Source organism: Diplotaxodon limnothrissa, linkage group LG12, assembly GCF_057381915.1.
Source record: "Diplotaxodon limnothrissa isolate DT_005_m linkage group LG12, D_limnothrissa_male_GT1.1, whole genome shotgun sequence".
NCBI lineage: Eukaryota > Metazoa > Chordata > Actinopteri > Cichliformes > Cichlidae > Diplotaxodon > Diplotaxodon limnothrissa.
Genome location: NC_140607.1, coordinates 25,970,507 through 25,988,497, shown reverse-complemented (window position 1 = coordinate 25,988,497; position 17,991 = coordinate 25,970,507). Strand labels below are relative to the sequence as shown.

At 39.1% G+C, this 17,991-nt stretch overlaps 1 protein-coding gene across 1 annotated transcript in view; it reads right to left on the bottom strand.

Annotated features, from left to right (window-relative positions):
• Nucleotides 1–411: 411 nt before the first annotated feature.
• ipo11 (importin 11) overlaps nucleotides 412–17,991 on the bottom strand; it is a 127,541-nt gene continuing 109,961 nt past the window's right edge. The window contains exon 30 of the mRNA XM_085367379.1: nucleotides 412–2,270. Within this exon, the coding sequence (XP_085223505.1) occupies nucleotides 2,106–2,270 (165 nt within the window). The 3' untranslated portion in view covers nucleotides 412–2,105. The remainder of the gene's footprint in view (nucleotides 2,271–17,991) is intronic.

Here is a 17,991-nt window from a genome sequence, read left to right as displayed (position 1 = left end):
GTCCTCAGCCTCTCCCACTCGTGCTCCTTTTCACTGCAATCAGTGGCTCAGTCCTTGAGGTTCCAGAATTAAGGACAACTTCCAAGTCCATTGCATTATCTGCAGGACAATTATGTCTGATCTGCTAGAAAAATGCACTCAATAGAATAAGACTGCAAAAAACAAAAAAACAAAACAAAACAAAAAAAGTACATCAAAAACTCAATAGGGACTACTGTTTTCAGTTACACAAAATAAGCACTGGGAATACAAAGACAACTATTCTGGCTGATTACTGCATTTTATTGAAGGCTTTGGAATATAAGTATTTTTCCCCATGAAAACATAACCAAGAGTTATAGCTCCAGAACTTCCTCTACTATGTCGTTTTGAAAACAAACTTAATAATTTCAATCAAGAGTTAACAAGTGAAGAAATCTTCTACTGTTGAACTAGTTAAGTAGTCAACATAATAGTAAAAAGGTCTTGTGTTTCACGGGCAGGTAAGGCTGAAAGCATAAGGCTGTAATTCTGACTGCTACTCAACTCTTATCACAGTGTCAAAGGAGCTAATGTCAGGGCCATCGCTTTCTCGAGAAGGTTAACACGCACCACGATGAAAAAAGAAAACAAATTGTTAAACCATAAAAAAAAACTTATGTAAATGAGTCTAAAATTGCGACATAGTTTAGACAATGTTTCCTACTGTGTGTGTAAAAATGCAACTATTAAATACTTAAGTGCCAATATTCAGTAATTTATTACTTTTCTTTATCAAATAGGTTCGTTCCTATTTATTAAGCATTTTAAGATAGAACACAAAAACAAATGACTCCTCTCAAATCAAATATATCAAACTGTCACGCCAATTACAGGCCAATTCAGAAACAAAAATAAAAAGACTGCAGGACAGCTAACTTCTTTTCCACCAGTGATGCATTGTGATTCTTTTCAATGGCTCTGAAAGCCACTTGATAACAGCCGCACAGGCCAGAATTAAATTCTTCCAAATTAAAGTGAGGACGAAACCTAACAGCATGTCACATTTGGAATAAGTCAAAATGAAGATGTGGCACCAAATCAAGATAAGGCTCTCAATGCGCCTAATGCAACTTCAGCCTAGTATGCACAATCCTGTCGCACTACTCTGAGGTCTTCTACAATTGTGTTTAAGTATACTGACGTGAAAAGAATGAAAAAGATGTGACCATTTTGGTTATTAAAGTGCTCCAACACACCATCAATTAGCAGCGGTATGTATATATAAACATAGTTCAGCACTTTTACAAATCAACCATTTAAAAAGCCCCCATTCTGCAATCAAAAAACAAAATTCTAAGCCACCATACAAAGAAAACCAAAAAAAACACTTTAGTTCTCTCAGTAGTTACTTCAATTTGACCTCAGGTTATGACAAAATTATTATTAAAAAAAATAGCTGTAGAGAAATTAACATGATGTAAAAACAAACAACAAATAATGTCAGGCAGAATATCATCCATACTTTACATACATACAAAATTACATTTCATTTTTTTCTCTTTTAAGAATAGATTCTGTAAACACTGCTTCAGGTCCTTCAGGTTTGATTTATCCCCTTTTCTGCTACAATCTGTATGTTTTTCCATAGAAAATAGTCCGAGGCTCCTGTTCTGGCACTGCAGATGATTCTTCCCCCACCCCCATACTCCCCAACCGTCACAACATTAATTTAACTTTTTCAATTTTCTACCTATTTCACAGCAAAACCAAAAAAAGTGAGGAAAAATATAAGTATTGAGTGGAAGCTCTAGTGCGTTGATGTTGTCATGTAGGTGTTTTAAAAACGTGAAGATACTCTGACCCACATAAACCCAGTCTTTATAAAAAAGGGAAGGACAAGAAATAAGATAATAGAGAGGGCGGCGGGGGTCGGTGGGGGCATGGGGTGTTAGCTGAGGACAGTTGACTAGGCTAGGTTTTGAATATAGATAAGGCATAGCATGGGCAGAGGTTGGGGAGGTTTGAATTAGGAGTCCACATGTCAGGCAGATTGTTAGCCTTTCCAGTACATTTTCAAAAATGGGGTCAGAGGGTAGCATTAGGCAAGGACGTTTCTGTAAGGTAGTGAAGACTTTAGATGTGATTTAGAGGCCTTGGAGGAACTCCTGGAGCTGCCTGACGAGCTCCGTGTCCACAGTTTCCATCAGGGCTCCAAAGCCCTGGTCCCCCATCAGGGCCTGCTGCGCCTTCAGCTTTTCATAGACAAACTGCTGGAGAGAAACGCTGTGCACCGGATCCTCCAGGGCCAACTGCAGGAGGACAAAGAAAATGGAGAGTGGAAAAATTAGTGATCCCACCTGAGAAAGGGTCTGTTAGGCAGCGCTTTGGGAGAAAACAAAAACACCAGCAAACCAGCTGCTCATGGTTGTAATGTAGGTCTTAACAGTTCCCATACATTCATTTCAGAGGCTGTTCAAGATACAGAATTTTTAATGGTTTAGATGAATACTTAGCACTCTGAAGGACAACTACACATTTCCTTTTTACGACGCAGGATTATTGGTATTGCACACTATAAATAGTGGAGAGATACAGAGCAATATATACAAAGTATGTGACAGGAACAAAACAGGATGAAACACAAAAATTCATGACTACAGAGAGATACTACACCTAGAGAATAAGGAAAGCGTATCTTAATTAGAAAAGAAAGTGTAATCTTGATTCACTTAAAGAAAGAATATCAACATAATCCATAAAATGACCTGCCTGACAAAAAAGGCAAATCCACTAATTACTCTTAATTTTATTAATGCCTGCTATGTGTTGCAATGTGTGTAAGTAGGTGTGTAAAGGACTTTCACTGAAAATGCACTGTGGATTTTTTTACAAAAAAGGAGGAAAATACAACAGAAACCTTTTACGTGTGGCGACTCTGACATATATAACTAACAGAAAACGTACACAAGGAAAAATAATTCAGTATTCACAGTCACTGTCATTCATCTTATACCGAAGAAAGCGCTGGAAAAATAATAATTGACAACAGTGTAAAAAAAAAACAAAAAAACAAAAACAAGCACAGAAGACTTGAATGGTGGACTACAGCTAACACATTTCTGTAAACCTGCACACTGTCATTTATTTTCTGTGAAATGAAGCAGAGGCAAACACAACAGATGGCAAAAGCCTGAAAGCCGGGACTCGGTCTGCAAATAAATTAGAGAGGTATACAAGTTCTGTTAGCACCACTGCACAAACAAAACTTCCACGCATGCAGTCAAGTTTTGAAGATTTCTTTTTGTGTGCGTCTAATAAAATGTATAAAGACAATTTTAGTCACCCTTATATGTTTTTAATCAGTGTGGGTACCTTACTATATCACCGTTTGTACCATTTCCACGTATTCTGGCTCTTTTTTTTTTTGCTATGATTTCCCCACAGATTAATTATCATTGTTGCTTCAAAGCAGGTGAGTATCTTGAATTTCAAAAAAAAAACAAAAAAACAACTCTCCTTGTGATCTCCTTTATCACCTAGCACAAACTTGACATTTTGGCGAGCGTGTTCACTCTTAATCACATCAGCCCACAACTGAAAAACAACTCTGGGTCCTTAGAGAAGCACAATATTGCAGTGGCAAATCTTAGTCTCTAGCCAATCACTGGAAACAATACTTGTCATACTAATTTGGTCTTCGTCATTACAATGCTATCAAACTAGTAAAGAGTGGATGTTGCAGAGTGGCTTAATGGAAAAGCTTTCATCTGAGCTGCATAATTACCTTCTCTCTGTATACCACAACATCTTTAAGGTCTTTTTTGTGTGTATGGGTGTGTGCGTCAGAAGCCACATATCATGGCACTTGAATACATTTTTAATCACCATGGTCCTCTTAAGCATCTACTATGATCAAACTAGGGAAAACATTATTAATGCAATTCTTCATATGTCTCAGTAAATATCAGATTAGTTTGGGTTAAACAGGAATAGAAGCAATTAAGTCTGTATGTAGAGATTACAATATTTCAGCAGCAATGTAGCCCCTTATCAGGACTGCACACTTCATATATACTAAATGAGCTTTTTAGAAAAATGCCAGAAAAACAATTCAAGTCTTTGCATATGATAGGGTGTGGATGAAAGTTTGCTGAAGTAGTGTAAATTATTAATATTATAATTATTATTAAATTTTTATTATTAATAAAGATTAAAGAGAAATTGATAAGTGAATAGAATTAAGAAAATAAACAGAATGTACACTCGCCAAGGTACTTCATTAGTTAACCCTGTTCAACTGCTAATCAACCCAAGTATATAATCACCCAATCACATGGCAGCAACCTTATGGATTTATGTAGATATGGTCTTGATAGTATGGTTGAAGTTCAAACCAAGCATCAGAATGTGTAAGAAAGTTAACTTAAGTGACTTTGTATGGTTGTTGGTGCCAAACAAGCTGGTCTGAGTTATTTGGAAATTGCTGATCTACTAGATTTATAATAACCACTCGATATAACCAAGGTGTGCAGAAGAACAACTCTGAACCTACAACACACTGACCCTTGAAGCAGATCAGCTACAGCAACAGGAGACTACACAAGGTGACACTCCTATTCCTGTCAGAGAAGAACAGGAAACTGAGGATAAAATTTGCAAAGGCTCACCAAAATTGGAGAACAGACGATGCCTCTGATGAATGGAAAAAGAGAGATACAGAGAAACCCCTTTCCCGCATCCAGCACAAAGAGGAAGTAACATAAGTGATATGAGCAGAAGAATAGTCATTTTCTGTTGTAACAGAAATTTGGCATAAACAACATGAACTCATGGGTCCTTCCTGCCTGGTATCAGCAGTTCAGGCTGTTGCTGGTGGTGGAATAGTGAGGTGGGGGGCGGGGTATTTTCCTGGAACACTTCGGACCCCTTTCAACCAAGTGAACATTGTTAAAATGCCACAACTAACCTCTATTATGCTGCGATCATCATCTCTTTATGACCGCAGTGTATCCATCTTCTGATGGTTGCTTCAAGCAGGATAACACATCCCTGACAAAACTCCTCTTAAGCTGGTTTCACAATGAATTCATCACAATCACCATGTCTCCCATCCAATAAAGCACATTTGGGCTTTGGAGAAACAGTAAATCAAATTGTGGATGCGCAGGAATAGCACCTTGTTGAATATGTCCCACAAACGAAACAAAGCCGTTCTTAAGGAAAATGGGGGGCCAACCTGGTAATACTGAGGTGTAAATGTTTCTGTACCCCAAAAAATAAAGTTCTGAGATAGAGCAATGGACTGTATTTAGGACATGCTGTGTTGAGACTGTGCACATAGCAACACTGATCAAAAGCAGTTTACAATGTTGCCACTATCAGTATAAACAGTATGCACGACCCATTGTCAACACAGGGGGAAAAACAAGGGCGGAGATGAGAAGACAAGAGAAGAGGAAAAAAAATAACGGTGACACGAGGCAACAAAAGGTGTAGATGTGATGGGTACAAAGGAATGAAATGTGATAAGGGAATGAGGAGACAAATATGACAAAAGAGGGAAAGAATCGTCATGCATGGGAATTAAGTACCAGGAACTGGCTAAGTAATGTGGTTCAAAGAACCCCATAAAGGCAGCGAGTGATAAAAACAAGATGACGTGGGATGCAAGAGTGGGCAATCATAGCTCTACCTCATTGTTCAGGACAGAGAAAAGAGATGAGTGGGAAACATGAGAGAGTTGAAGAGAGACAGCTGAAATGACAGGGGCTGTAAAAGCCCTCATCTCTAAAGTAATCCCAAGACTACTGTTGTCCTTTTCCAAAGCAAACGGTTCTCAGTTATTTCTATAAAACCATCAGTGTTATTTAAAATTGGCCAATGAGGGACTTTAAACACACTTAATTCACACAACATCATGTGTACCAGGGACCAAGATCCTTAAAGCTCTCTGAATGACAGGCTCACACAAAGACAAATGGTATTAGTACAATGATTGCCAATATTGGTTTCGGGACTGGGATTAGCAAGGACATATTGCAAAGATAATAATCTCACAGATTTCACAATAGTAAGCCTTTTTTTTTTTAGATCCTCAACTTTCTGATCTCTCAGACCTGCTCTCCTATTTCCACTCTTACAGTTTACTACAACAGACTACTCTATTCAGTCGAAAAACACATTTGTACTGTAGCAGAGGATATGAAAGGAAACTAAGTCAGGCAGACAAATGCTAACTGGAGTTAATGATGCAATAACCTGTACTTTTCCAGCTTTTATCTCACATCCCGTGGTGCCTCATGTCTAACTGCAAACACACAAATACCCCGCAGGAGCGCGAGTGTGTGAGCACATACACCGACTTCTGTGTGATGTAATGAACTGTGGGCCTGCATGATGTATTGAAGTGTAAACTAAGAACTGTATTGTGTAAGGAGATGCTGACAGCACCGGGCTTAGTGGATTACACTGCGGGCAAATGTTAATTTCATCAGCTAATTTACAACACATCATCTGCAGCCTCGCCAGCTCATCACCTTTAGAATCTCTAACTAGACATGTAAGCTGCTCTCAAGTGGTCAAATTTGACTCAAAGCATCATGCTGTTTAAGAGAAGCTATTGTCAACTCAGGTTTTAATGGCATCGCCGTCTTAAACAAATACCATCATATACATTAAAAAAAGTAAACTTATATTCTCTTATTTTTTCTGCATGTAAATTTTCTGTCATGCATTATCAGTGTTTGGGTTATAATGTATTATGCATAACACTTAAAAGCAAAAATAATACAGTATTTATTTGGTTCAAAGTGAGTAATCCATTGGACACGTTTTAGACTTTTGCACTACTCCGAGAGGTGCGCTGTCACACACTTAGATTGATAATTCTACCTTTAAAACTTACATTTTCACACACATCAGCACAAAGCAGTTTCCTAATGACATATGGAGATCTTTGCACTTCCTGATTTGTAGATACTTTGCCATTTCTATACAGCTTTCTGTGTTAATCAAAGTTAGGTGATTTTTACACCATCTTGCATAAAAAGCAAGAAACAAAACAAAGACACAAAACCACATTGTATGACTTTCAATATAGAGATCATTTAACTCATGCACTGCAAGTGACACATATTTGATTAACATTTGCATTTTGAGTGCTGAATTTAGGAGCAGTAATACGTTAGACAAATGTAAAGTGATTACATTAATGTGCTTCCCCAAACATTGAGGATTAAATGCATTTTTCATAAGCAACATTATTTCTCTATTCATTATTTCATTATTTTTCTCTTGGCAGGTAGTCAAAATCTGGTGTATAAACCTTAGCATGGCAATTTCAGCCATTCTGTTAATAAACAGAAGGGAAGACAAAAACAATCCCATCAGGACACAAATACTGCATAATGAAGGTGATTTTGTAAACTGGAAGCATTTCTCATTTATGTCATTTGTTCAGTTGCTTGATGGGAGTGAACTATGTGAAATATGATTGGTTCAGGTCATTTGAGGCAAGGTTTCAATTTTGGAGTTTGTACTGTGAAGAAGATAAAACGGCAAAGTAATTGGGGGCTCTGGATAAGTGGGGAAAAGATAAAGTAAGAAAATGATAGAGTAAGAAGTGCAAGTGCAATAACCAAAAAAGTAAACATGGTTTGCCAAAACAATAGGTATAGTAAAAACAACTACAAGTAAAACTGACTGAAAGGATGAACTGAAAGAAAAAAAATATGCATCTGTATTAATATTAGGTAACCTTGCGCACAAGCCAAAAACAAACAAAAGAAAAACCCCAACAACAAAAATCCCTCCACGACATAAAAAGTAGGAAAGAAATATGAAACCAGTAAAGTTTGAGGGGAAAAGAAAAGGAATAATGATGAGAGAAAAGGACAGAGGGAGAGTGACATGCTTCCTGCTGCAGCTCACTGATAAAGAAGCAATGGTCGCCATGCCACAGAAGAAGATAAATGAGAGGGAGGATGAATAGAAGAGACAAATGAGATGTGAAGGAAGTGGAAAAGGTTTGGTAGATGTCTAGTGAGAAGATATAGAGGGGAAAAAAAGAAGGAGACAGAATAGAGAAGTAGGCGAGATACGCTCTGAAGGAAAAAACTGTAATTATGACGATAATGATAATAATAATGATCCTAAGCACCCACGGCAGTCCGCTTTTACCTCATGCAAAATACCCAATAAAAAGCCTACATTTGTTCCATCTGTTCTGACATTACTTAGAGAGGTTGCCAAACACCTTTTTGCTTGCATCTTTTTTCTGCAACCAGTGTTGTCACACGAACAACTGTTTTCAAGGTGGCAGTTTCACAAATCCATGCCAAAAACATGTAATTTAGCCTCTACTCAATATTTGCTTGGAAGTTATTCATACACCTTTGTCTGGGAAATAAGCTAATCTGCGCCAGCAGGCTGGAGAAGAATATAGCCTCAGCACACCTGAGAGAGTTTGGAACATGAAATTATTTGATCATGTCACCCCACTTCTAGGTGTAAAGTGGCTTACCTAAACAGAACAGAGGGCTACTTAATGTTATTGTATGCAGCTGTTCTTTAGTTGGAACAGAGTGTTTTTTTTACTGGGAAAAGGGCTTTCCATACCTGACACATTGGACCACCCTAACTTTTGGTGGCATTGATTAAATAAGATGCTTCTCCGCAACGATTCTGACATGATGGCATCTTATGCTTGTTGCAGATTTGTTGGTTGGACACTGATGATGAGAATCTCCCATTCCACCACAATGCAAAGATGCTCTGCTGGATTGAGATCTGGCAACTTTGTTGTCCGTTTCAGTATACTGAACTCACTGTGTTCAAGAAACCACTTTGAGAAGATGGCTACATTTTGGTCCATAAAGGAATTTATGAGACACTCAACTGGCCCAAAAGTGTGCCAACAAAATATTCCCCACACCATTAAACTACCAGCACCAGCCTGAACCATTAACACAAGTAAGGATAGATCCATGCTTTTACAGGTACACTGTTTACTCCAAATTCTGACACTACCAATCAAATGTTGCAGCAGATATCAAATGATTTAGTACTTTCCTGCTTATATACAGTACTTTATGTGACAAGACATAAGTTTTTAACTCACTGTGTGTTCACGCGCAACTTTTCTTATAATCATTAGTTGATATTAATCTCTGGCTCTCTTCAATAGCGCGTCGTTATCCTGTCTTCGTTCTCTCACCTGAACTGGTCGCAGCAGATGGGCTCCACTTCCTGAGCCTGGTTCTGCTGGAGGTTTGTTGTTATTAAAAGAGTTTACATTCCCACCAATTGCCAAAAAAAGCTTGCTCAAAGGGTGTCATATGATTATTGGGGTTTTCTCTGAGTTTTTTTGTATTATTGTAACATCGTTATCTTACAATTTAAAGCACCTTGAGGCAACTTGTTTTAAATTTGGAAATATAAATTAAATTGAATTAAATTGAAACGTGACATATGTTACATGCAAAATACTTTTGTCTCTTTTTTTGTTTACGTTCATCAGTGTCTCTGGATGAACAGACCTATCACTGGGCTTGTCTGTGTCAAACAATATGTGTTGCATTAGGCATACGGTGCAAACAATGCCAACCACTTGTAGTAAATTATTCACAACTTGGCAGCTTAAAAGTTTTAAGCCATACATTTTAGTATCTGTGAATAATATCTGCATACTTGTATATGATCGAATCTATATACAAAAAAAGTCCCCAATTTATCACAGGCATATTTTCTTATGTGCTGCAAAAGATATTTTTCATTCTATAGTTACTTAAAACCAGTGGGTGAGCTCATGGAAAACACCATCAATCTGAATAGACAGTTTAAAAAAAAAAAAAAAAGATGATCCAGTTTACATTAAAAGACCAAACTCGAGATTAAAATCATTCTATAAAGTGTAGCATAATCATGATGTGTCAAAAACCTTCACTGCTGATAAAAAAAAAATGCTGCCATGAATGATGGTCCTTCAATACAATAATCATAGGCATTGTGGTTTAAGTAAATCCCACTTAGAAAGTATGATGCTTATAAGCACGGAAAGACAAAATCACGTAAAGATTAATTGTTGAATTTGCTCTTTTCATGGGATTTTTTTTTCCAGTAAAAGTGCAGGATAATGGGGCATTGCCCTAATGCAAGGCGTCACATCAGATTGAAGTTGAGACTGATTATGAACATCAAAGAATAAGGATAGCAAAGAATTGCTCCTATGCCAGTAATTATGGAAGCATATATAAGAGTGTGGCTAATGGATATTATGCAAGAGAGGGGGTCTATATGTGTGCATGTTTTGTTGGCAGAGCTACGCTGGCTTGGTGGGAATGGGCCTGCTGAATATCCGAGTCTGACACTAATCCTATTACCTCTACTCCAACTGCTGCAGATATCAGCTATTGACTGTTGTCCCCACATACACTGTCCTGATTAAAGGACACCTACATACTTATACACGCAAGCATATATCTTAAGTTATTGGGCGGGGATAAATAAACATACATAGAACATGTAAACATAGACATGTTAATTCCACATTTTAAATGTAAAAGATGTAGCACTAAAATCTTCTTTCCATAGACATTCCAATTCGATGTGAATTTTTAAAGCATAATTTCAGCTTGACGATGACTAACACAAACTCATATGTGTCGTTATTCACATTCAGCTCGAGAGCAATTCAATTCCAACATTTTAAAGCCCACTACAGGCTTTTTATGCTCTTAAAGCATAAACATACAGTGGCTGGAGGGGAGTCTCTTAGCATCGGAGCAGCCAGTCCTTGTGTTTGCAGTAGCACATTTATTCTTCCTGTGAAAACCTCCAGTACAATCTTTCTGTCTCATAAGTGTGTTTTGATGCATATAAAACACAAACATGTGCAGGAAATGTCCACTAGTCCCAAAAGCCCTAAATAAATCCAGGACAGGAACAAATGGCACAGTAGATGATACTGAAGAAAAAAGTAAAAAAAAAAAAAGTTAAAATAACTAATTAAAAATAAATTTTGCATAATTTGAGAATTTTGTGTATCCAAGTATGGGAACAAAACATTCATAAATAGAGTGTCCAGATCTAATGATCAGGTTAGCTCTTATTTACAGAAGAAATTTAAGTGTGAGGGGGAAAAAAGTATTGCTTGGTGATATAAAGTCAACTCAGTCAGTATAATAATGGCTATAGACATCCTGATCTCACCAACCTTGCAGCTGAGCAGAAGCAGACTGTCCCTTTCATTGCACCAATGGCATTTTGTCTTGACTTGTATTAAACGATACTGACTGCACTTGCACCACTGGACTCCCACAGCTCCGTTTAGAAGTGATCAGTACCTTGCTTTTAGTCAGTTGGGTGTTTTTGTGTTGCCTGCAGACTCTGTCTCCCACCACTTACAATGACAAAGATTGATTTTTTGTCATTTTTCTGTGTACCACCACAGAAGAGTTTAAATGAAATAATCAAGAAGTGATTGAAGTGCAAATTTTCAGCTTTAAGGGGGTTAACTGTTTAAAATTTAGACCGACTTTAATCAAATCTTTAGACTAGTAAATAGGAGAAATTTCCTGACCAATTGCTTGTTTACGTCTCGCTCAAAAATACAGATGAATTTATGCTAATAAGGCATTTTCAGTCATGCGTTGCCAAAAAAAAAAAAAACCTTTGAGACCGCATTGCTTTCTACTACTTTAGCATACAGTATTGCTAAGCTAATGAAAACCTCAGACAAAGAATCTGCATTACTTACAAAAACAAAAACAAAAAAAGATCATATATGGCCAATGCTATAATGCTCTCCAAAGGTAACAAACTATAGACAACTACAGACAGCAGCCTTTACGGAAAAGCGTCAGAGCCATTAAGCACTTTACATTTAGTCATCCAGTAAGCATTTGCAATGACGTTTAATACATAATATCAGAAAAATGACTGAAGACATGTATGGCTGAAATCTGAGTCTTGGGGGATTTTAACACTCATTGCTTGACTACTGCTTCTGACCATTTAAAAAGGGTTCTCTACAGCCTTATTATATCTTAATCAGGGAGCCTGGCAGACCTAATCTAAAGAACCCCTCAGGATCAACGCATAACTTCTTAATATAAATAATATGAATGTAATTTCAATTTATATAGGTATTCTAAATGATACAGGCATTCATCACACACAGTGCAGTTCCTTTCAGGTTTATGTATATAATTCCATATATCGAGCCTGAGTCGCATCAAGGGACTTTAGGCACTAAGGTAAGAACTCTATAGTATTTTGGAGAAAAAAACCCCAAGAACCAGATGACCCCTATGAGCAAGCACTTTGTAATAGTGGGAAGGAGAAACTCCCTTTTTAACAGGAAGAAACCTCCGGCACAACCAGGTTCAAGGAGGGACAGCCATCTGCTGTGACCGGTTGGGGGCTAGGGGACAGAGAAAAGATATTAAATGCTGCGCTGGGGTCGAACATGACAAGCATAGAGATGAGTCCACTGTCAGAGGCCATAAGGTCATTGGTAATCTTCACTAGTGCTGTTTCAGTGAAATGCTAAAACCTGACTGAAACTTCTGTTCCTCTGCAAATGATCAATTAGCAGTTTCAAAATTTTTTGAAATAGGAGGACGCCTGAAGATTGGTCTATAATGAGCAAAAACAGCTGGATCAAGTAACGGCTTTTTAAGCTGTGGTTTAATTGCAGCCACCTTAAAAGCTTGTGATACCTTATCCAGTGATAGAGATACATCAATCATATTTAACATTTTAGCGTTAATTAATGATAAGACTTCTTTGAACAGTCTTGTACCGAGGTGGTACTTTTAGACATGTTGAAAATTTAAAGGAAGAAATTATTTAAGTTAGTTTGCAAAGACTGACAGGAAAGAAAGAGTCTAAATAAATGGCAGCAGTTATTAAAGTTGCTGTACATGTCTGCAGGATGGCTGTGAAGGTTGTGGCAATCCACAACAGCAGCTGTAATGGCAGGCTATATTAGTTTTACAAATAACATTTCATTACAAGTGTTTCAATATATATATCTAGCATTCACTAATAAACAAAGACTACAACAAACTATGCAATACCCAACACATCTACATAATTTAATGTAGGAGATTCTTATGGAAAATTAAACCTGAGGCTTGGGTAATGGACATCATTAGTTACACTTTTAAAATGAAGTATAAAAACTGAGCTCTCACTGTAAGCAGCTAATTGCCTACATTTTAAAACAGACACACAGTTAGCGACAATATAAAGAATTTATTCTTTTTCTTTATAAACTTCAGCAGTTCTCTCCAAGTATGTATTAGATCATGCATGAACAGAAAAGCATGCTAGTGTGCATACTACAAAATCCAGCTGGAAGCAGGATTGTGTACCCATGTAGTTTCACAAACTGCATTTGACCTTTGTGAACTTTATACCATACCTTATAGAGTGAGGGTATGGTGTTGGAAAATAACCATAATTTGACCAGTCAAAGGAGCTTGCAAAGAAAAGCGTCTGGGCTTCTTTAAGTTGCTTGAAGACGTTTCACCTCTCATCCGAGAAGCTTCTTCAGTTCTAAGGTCAAATGGTGGAGAGTCCCAGATATAAACCTAGTGGGAGTGACCCCACAGAGGGACAAAAGGACCCCCTGATGATCCTCTAATCGCCTGAGCCAAGGTGGGAAACTGGGCGTGGGTCCCAATCAGCCAGAGTTTCGGGTGTGTTCATTGTGAAACCTGGCCCCACCTTATCATGCGAATTCCTGAGGTCAGATGGCCCAGGATGTGAGTGGGCGTTAAGGCGTCTGGGAAGGGATCTCAAAACTGGATTATAGATGGCAGAGAGTTGGTGTCGTAAACCCCCGCCTCTGTTCAAAGATGGTCGCTCACGGTGGACATAGATGGCTTCTTTCACTCCTCTTTCAAAACCATCTGTCCTTTGATGGTTTGAAAGAGGTTTAAGTCCAGACGCTTTTCTTTGCAAGCTCCTTTGACTACGATGACCTGGATGACTGAGAACCTTCACAGACACATAATTTGACCACTCACCTCACCACTGAACACCCACCGCCTGACAGCAGCAGCTGTCCACAGCAAGGCATGATGCCCTGCCACATTGCAAAAGCTAGCCAAGAAGGGCTGGAGGAACAAAACAAAGAGCCTAAGGCATTATAACTCTGCCTCCCAAGAGATCCCAAGCAAGGCGAGTATCCACTCGTGCACTGGAACGCCAATCAATCCATGAAGACTTAAGCCCCTAAAACAAGTCCCTAAGACTTCACTGCCAGAGTTCTTGTGCCAGCCACCAGACAACACAGCTAGAAATTCTGTATCCATGCCTTAAAAGGAAAAGCTGTTTTGGTGGCATGATTGGAAAAAACAGAGTTTCAATATTATGATGGCTGTATGTACATTCAAACATCACACAGGTAATCTAGTTAAGAAATTAAGACAGAAATGAAACTTTCCTATCGTTTGCAGGAGAAAAAAAAAACAAAAAACGAAAACAGCTGAAGCTGTCTCTCTGTTTAGGAATACGGTGATATGATGTATAGGGCATCAATTCCTAAGGCCTTGGATGTTGATTATCATTATGCCCTTAGGCTTACTAATAGTCATGTTTATAGTGCATCATTAAATCTTATAAGAAAGACATGACAGGCATATCTCATTGTTTATCTGTAAGCCTCTCAGTGGGAAACTGTGACTTTACATCACTAATGCATTAAACTTGTGCTCAAAGCTATATGTCCATGAGCTCAGTTTATTAAAAAAAAGAAAACAGAAAAAAGGAGTGCTTTGGAAACCCCTCGGTGCATTCATTACTAATAGCTATGTCCCCAGTACCAGGACGTATACATTGCACTGACAAATTAGAAAACTACTACAATAAAGAACATAAAAGAAACCAAACAACATCAGACAGAACAGAGTTGAGACATGAGTAGAATAATCGCTGTAAAGAAAAAATAAAAACAAAGATAAAAACACCACATACACAAATGTACACATCTCTCTCTACTTTTCATTAGGGCATGGCCTCTTGACTTCGAGAGCAGATTATTCCTTGATTGCAGTAATTTCCTCACCTAGTGAGGCAGCACGAACGGCAATATCGTAATTAGTACTGTACTAAAGGGCTTAATGTAAGAGTTCCTCAGCATTCTGTCATACAGGTGCATACTAGAAAATGTGTAGCTTAAACAGGCATGAGACTCAACATTTAAATCATTATTGTGTGATTTTTCAGAAAATCAAAGGATTTGAAGAGCAACTCCGAAGAAAACAGTAATAACAATGGCCCGCTAACATGCTCTACCAAAAATTGTGCTTTGGTGTGTATCTGACGGACGAAAGCCAAACCAGTTCCACACCACTGAAGTTGCAGCATTTTTACAAACCAATTCTGGTTCATCTGTTTCATTCAACGATCCACTTTCGCCTCTCTCATTCTTCGTCGCCGCCAGGCTTTTTCTGCCATGTGCGTATGAAAGCAAAGGCACTGCGCATGCGTGTCTTACCCATATTCTATCGCGATATTTCTTTTTCTTATCATTGCCTAACATTATACCGGTATTACCACGAACGGTATGATATGGCCCAGCCCTACTAGCAGGATCAGAAAAACATTTCTTTTTAGTGCTCTAAGCAGAAGGCCATGAATTAGAGGAATCTTTGAACCAGGGCTTTGAGTGACAAGCTTGGTCAAACAGTGATATGAGACATCCTGTCTGAAATCTGGTGTGCCATCTGGTATGCACTAAAAGACCAACTTCTGCATTTGTAAGATGGCACTAAGAGGGGAAAGATGCAGTCAGCAACTTTTTCTGTTTAAAACTTTGTAAAATGTCATTAATTGAGGAAGCGCACAGAATAACAAATCACCCAGACCAAAGTTGAGTATTTACAAGGAACTTTTTCTCTTAAGTGGTTGTAGGCTTCTCACATGCATGGAAAACAACAAATATTTGTATTATTGTTATTACCGCTACCGAAGGAGGTATTTGATGTTTGTTTTTTTTAATCGTGTTGCCTTAAAAAACAGTTTTTCTTTATCAGTGTGTTTTGCTTCATGTTCTGTATTACCCTGCGAACAAATTTAAGTGTAATATCACCAGTGTTGGGACTAACGACTTATTAAATAACGCGTTACAGTAACTACGTTATTATTGTGGTAACGAGCACGGTAACTAGTTATTATGCCAAAATCAGGAACGCGTTACTCGTTACTGGGATTTAGATAGGGTCGTTACTCGTTACTTCGTGTGGTGGCATCGCGGAGCTTCCACAGATTCAGTAACATTAGCAAGTGGTGGAGGCCAGCAGGTGGATGAAGGAAAAAGGAGGCAAGAGGAGAGACCCGAGGCGGCCGCCGGTCCAAGTGTGAACTGAACTTCAGGTAAGAAGTTATGACCTGCAGTCTCTCTGGGTCAGATATAAACCAAGTTTAGGTGGAGTTTATTTTCGTTATGCTGACTTTTTCCGTACTGCGTGATAGCTAGCTTGACGGAGTTTCTATACAGCTGGGTGGGTGCTATGACACTGATGTTGAACTTTATTTTGTTCATAAGTTATTAGAGTTGCCAATCGTCCCGTCTGGTATTCAGAGAAAATATTACGCGTTTCTTATTGAGGTGAAAAGGAACAGTTTGTCCCGTAATTCAGCTACAATGGAAAAGGCACAAAGCTGGAGTTATTCTGTGTTTACGCTGCACAGCTGCCCCTTCTTCTTTCATTCTCCCCCCTCCCTCACCTGTTGCTACTTCAATCATGAAAACTGATCAGTGATCAGCTGATCGTCTCTCTTGTTTATCGCTCACTTTGCGCCGAAAGAGGAAACCAGCGGATGTCGCGCTAAACAACAGCAGCACGTTTAAGCTTGATCAGCTGTTGTAAGAATTTATTTAATATTAATATTAAGTGCATATTAGAGCATGAGGGTGGGAATGGATGTTTGTATATGTGTGTGCCTGTATGTCTGTGTCTATATGTCAGGTTGGGTATCAGACGCCACCTCTCTGGGGACATCTCAGGCCCTCCAAGGTTTGGAGGCCTATCTCCACCCACCACCACTTCCCCTGCCAGTGGCGGACTCCCTCAGGTATCGGTGCGTTGATGGTTCTTTGTGTGTGGGGGTGGGCGTCCGGGTACACACCGGCTCACTCCTTGACGGCCGCTTATCGGGGCCTGGAGCCTGGGGCTCGCTCGGGCCACTTCGGAGGTGGGGTGCCCCCGGCCTCTCGGCCTGGGGCTCGGTCACTCAGGCACAGCTGGCTGCCGGCGGAGCTCACGGGCGCGTCACTGCAACTCCCCCTGGCTTCTGCTCCGCGGCTGCTGAGTGAGCCCTCATCTGGGACTCTCCTCAGCTCTTACTGGGACAGTGGCGCGGCTGCCCCTCTGTTGGCCTTCCTTGGTCTCTTGTGTTCTGGGGGCCTCTGGATGTCTGGAGTTTTGATCTCCTCCATACCTGCTTCATACCCTGGAGGACGGGGCTGTGGCTCCCCCACACTCCCTAGCAGATTGTTACATGGAGAAACCTTTGGAATGCAAGCATGCTGATCCACACAGGTATGCACACGGGTGTACACACGGGTATTCACAGACGCGGACTACAGCTTTCTTGGCTGCTGCCTCAAAGCACATTGTGCGCTGTCTATCTTGCGTGCTGCACAATATCGTTTGTTATTTAGTAACTACTGCTAGCTAGTTTATTGTGATGGTGCCGTTTTTTTTTTTTTTACTATGTTGCTCTTTGTTGTTTGCTTTCTCTTCTTTTTTTTTTCTCCATACAGGTGACCCAGGTGTTTTGTTTTTTTTTGTTTTGTTTTTTTTTCTTTCTTCCCCCTCTTCTCACCGTCTCTTCTCCCCTTTGGTTTTCTTTCTCTCCCTCTTTCTTTCTCCCTGTCCTGTCCCGTTTGTAGCAACTGAAAATAAAATAAATTCATAATTATAATAAAGGTCAATCAAATGGACCAATATGGCAAGGCCATAATGATCCACTTGGTAAAATAAATCCGCTTGGCATCTTTCTTGGCCTTAAGACAAC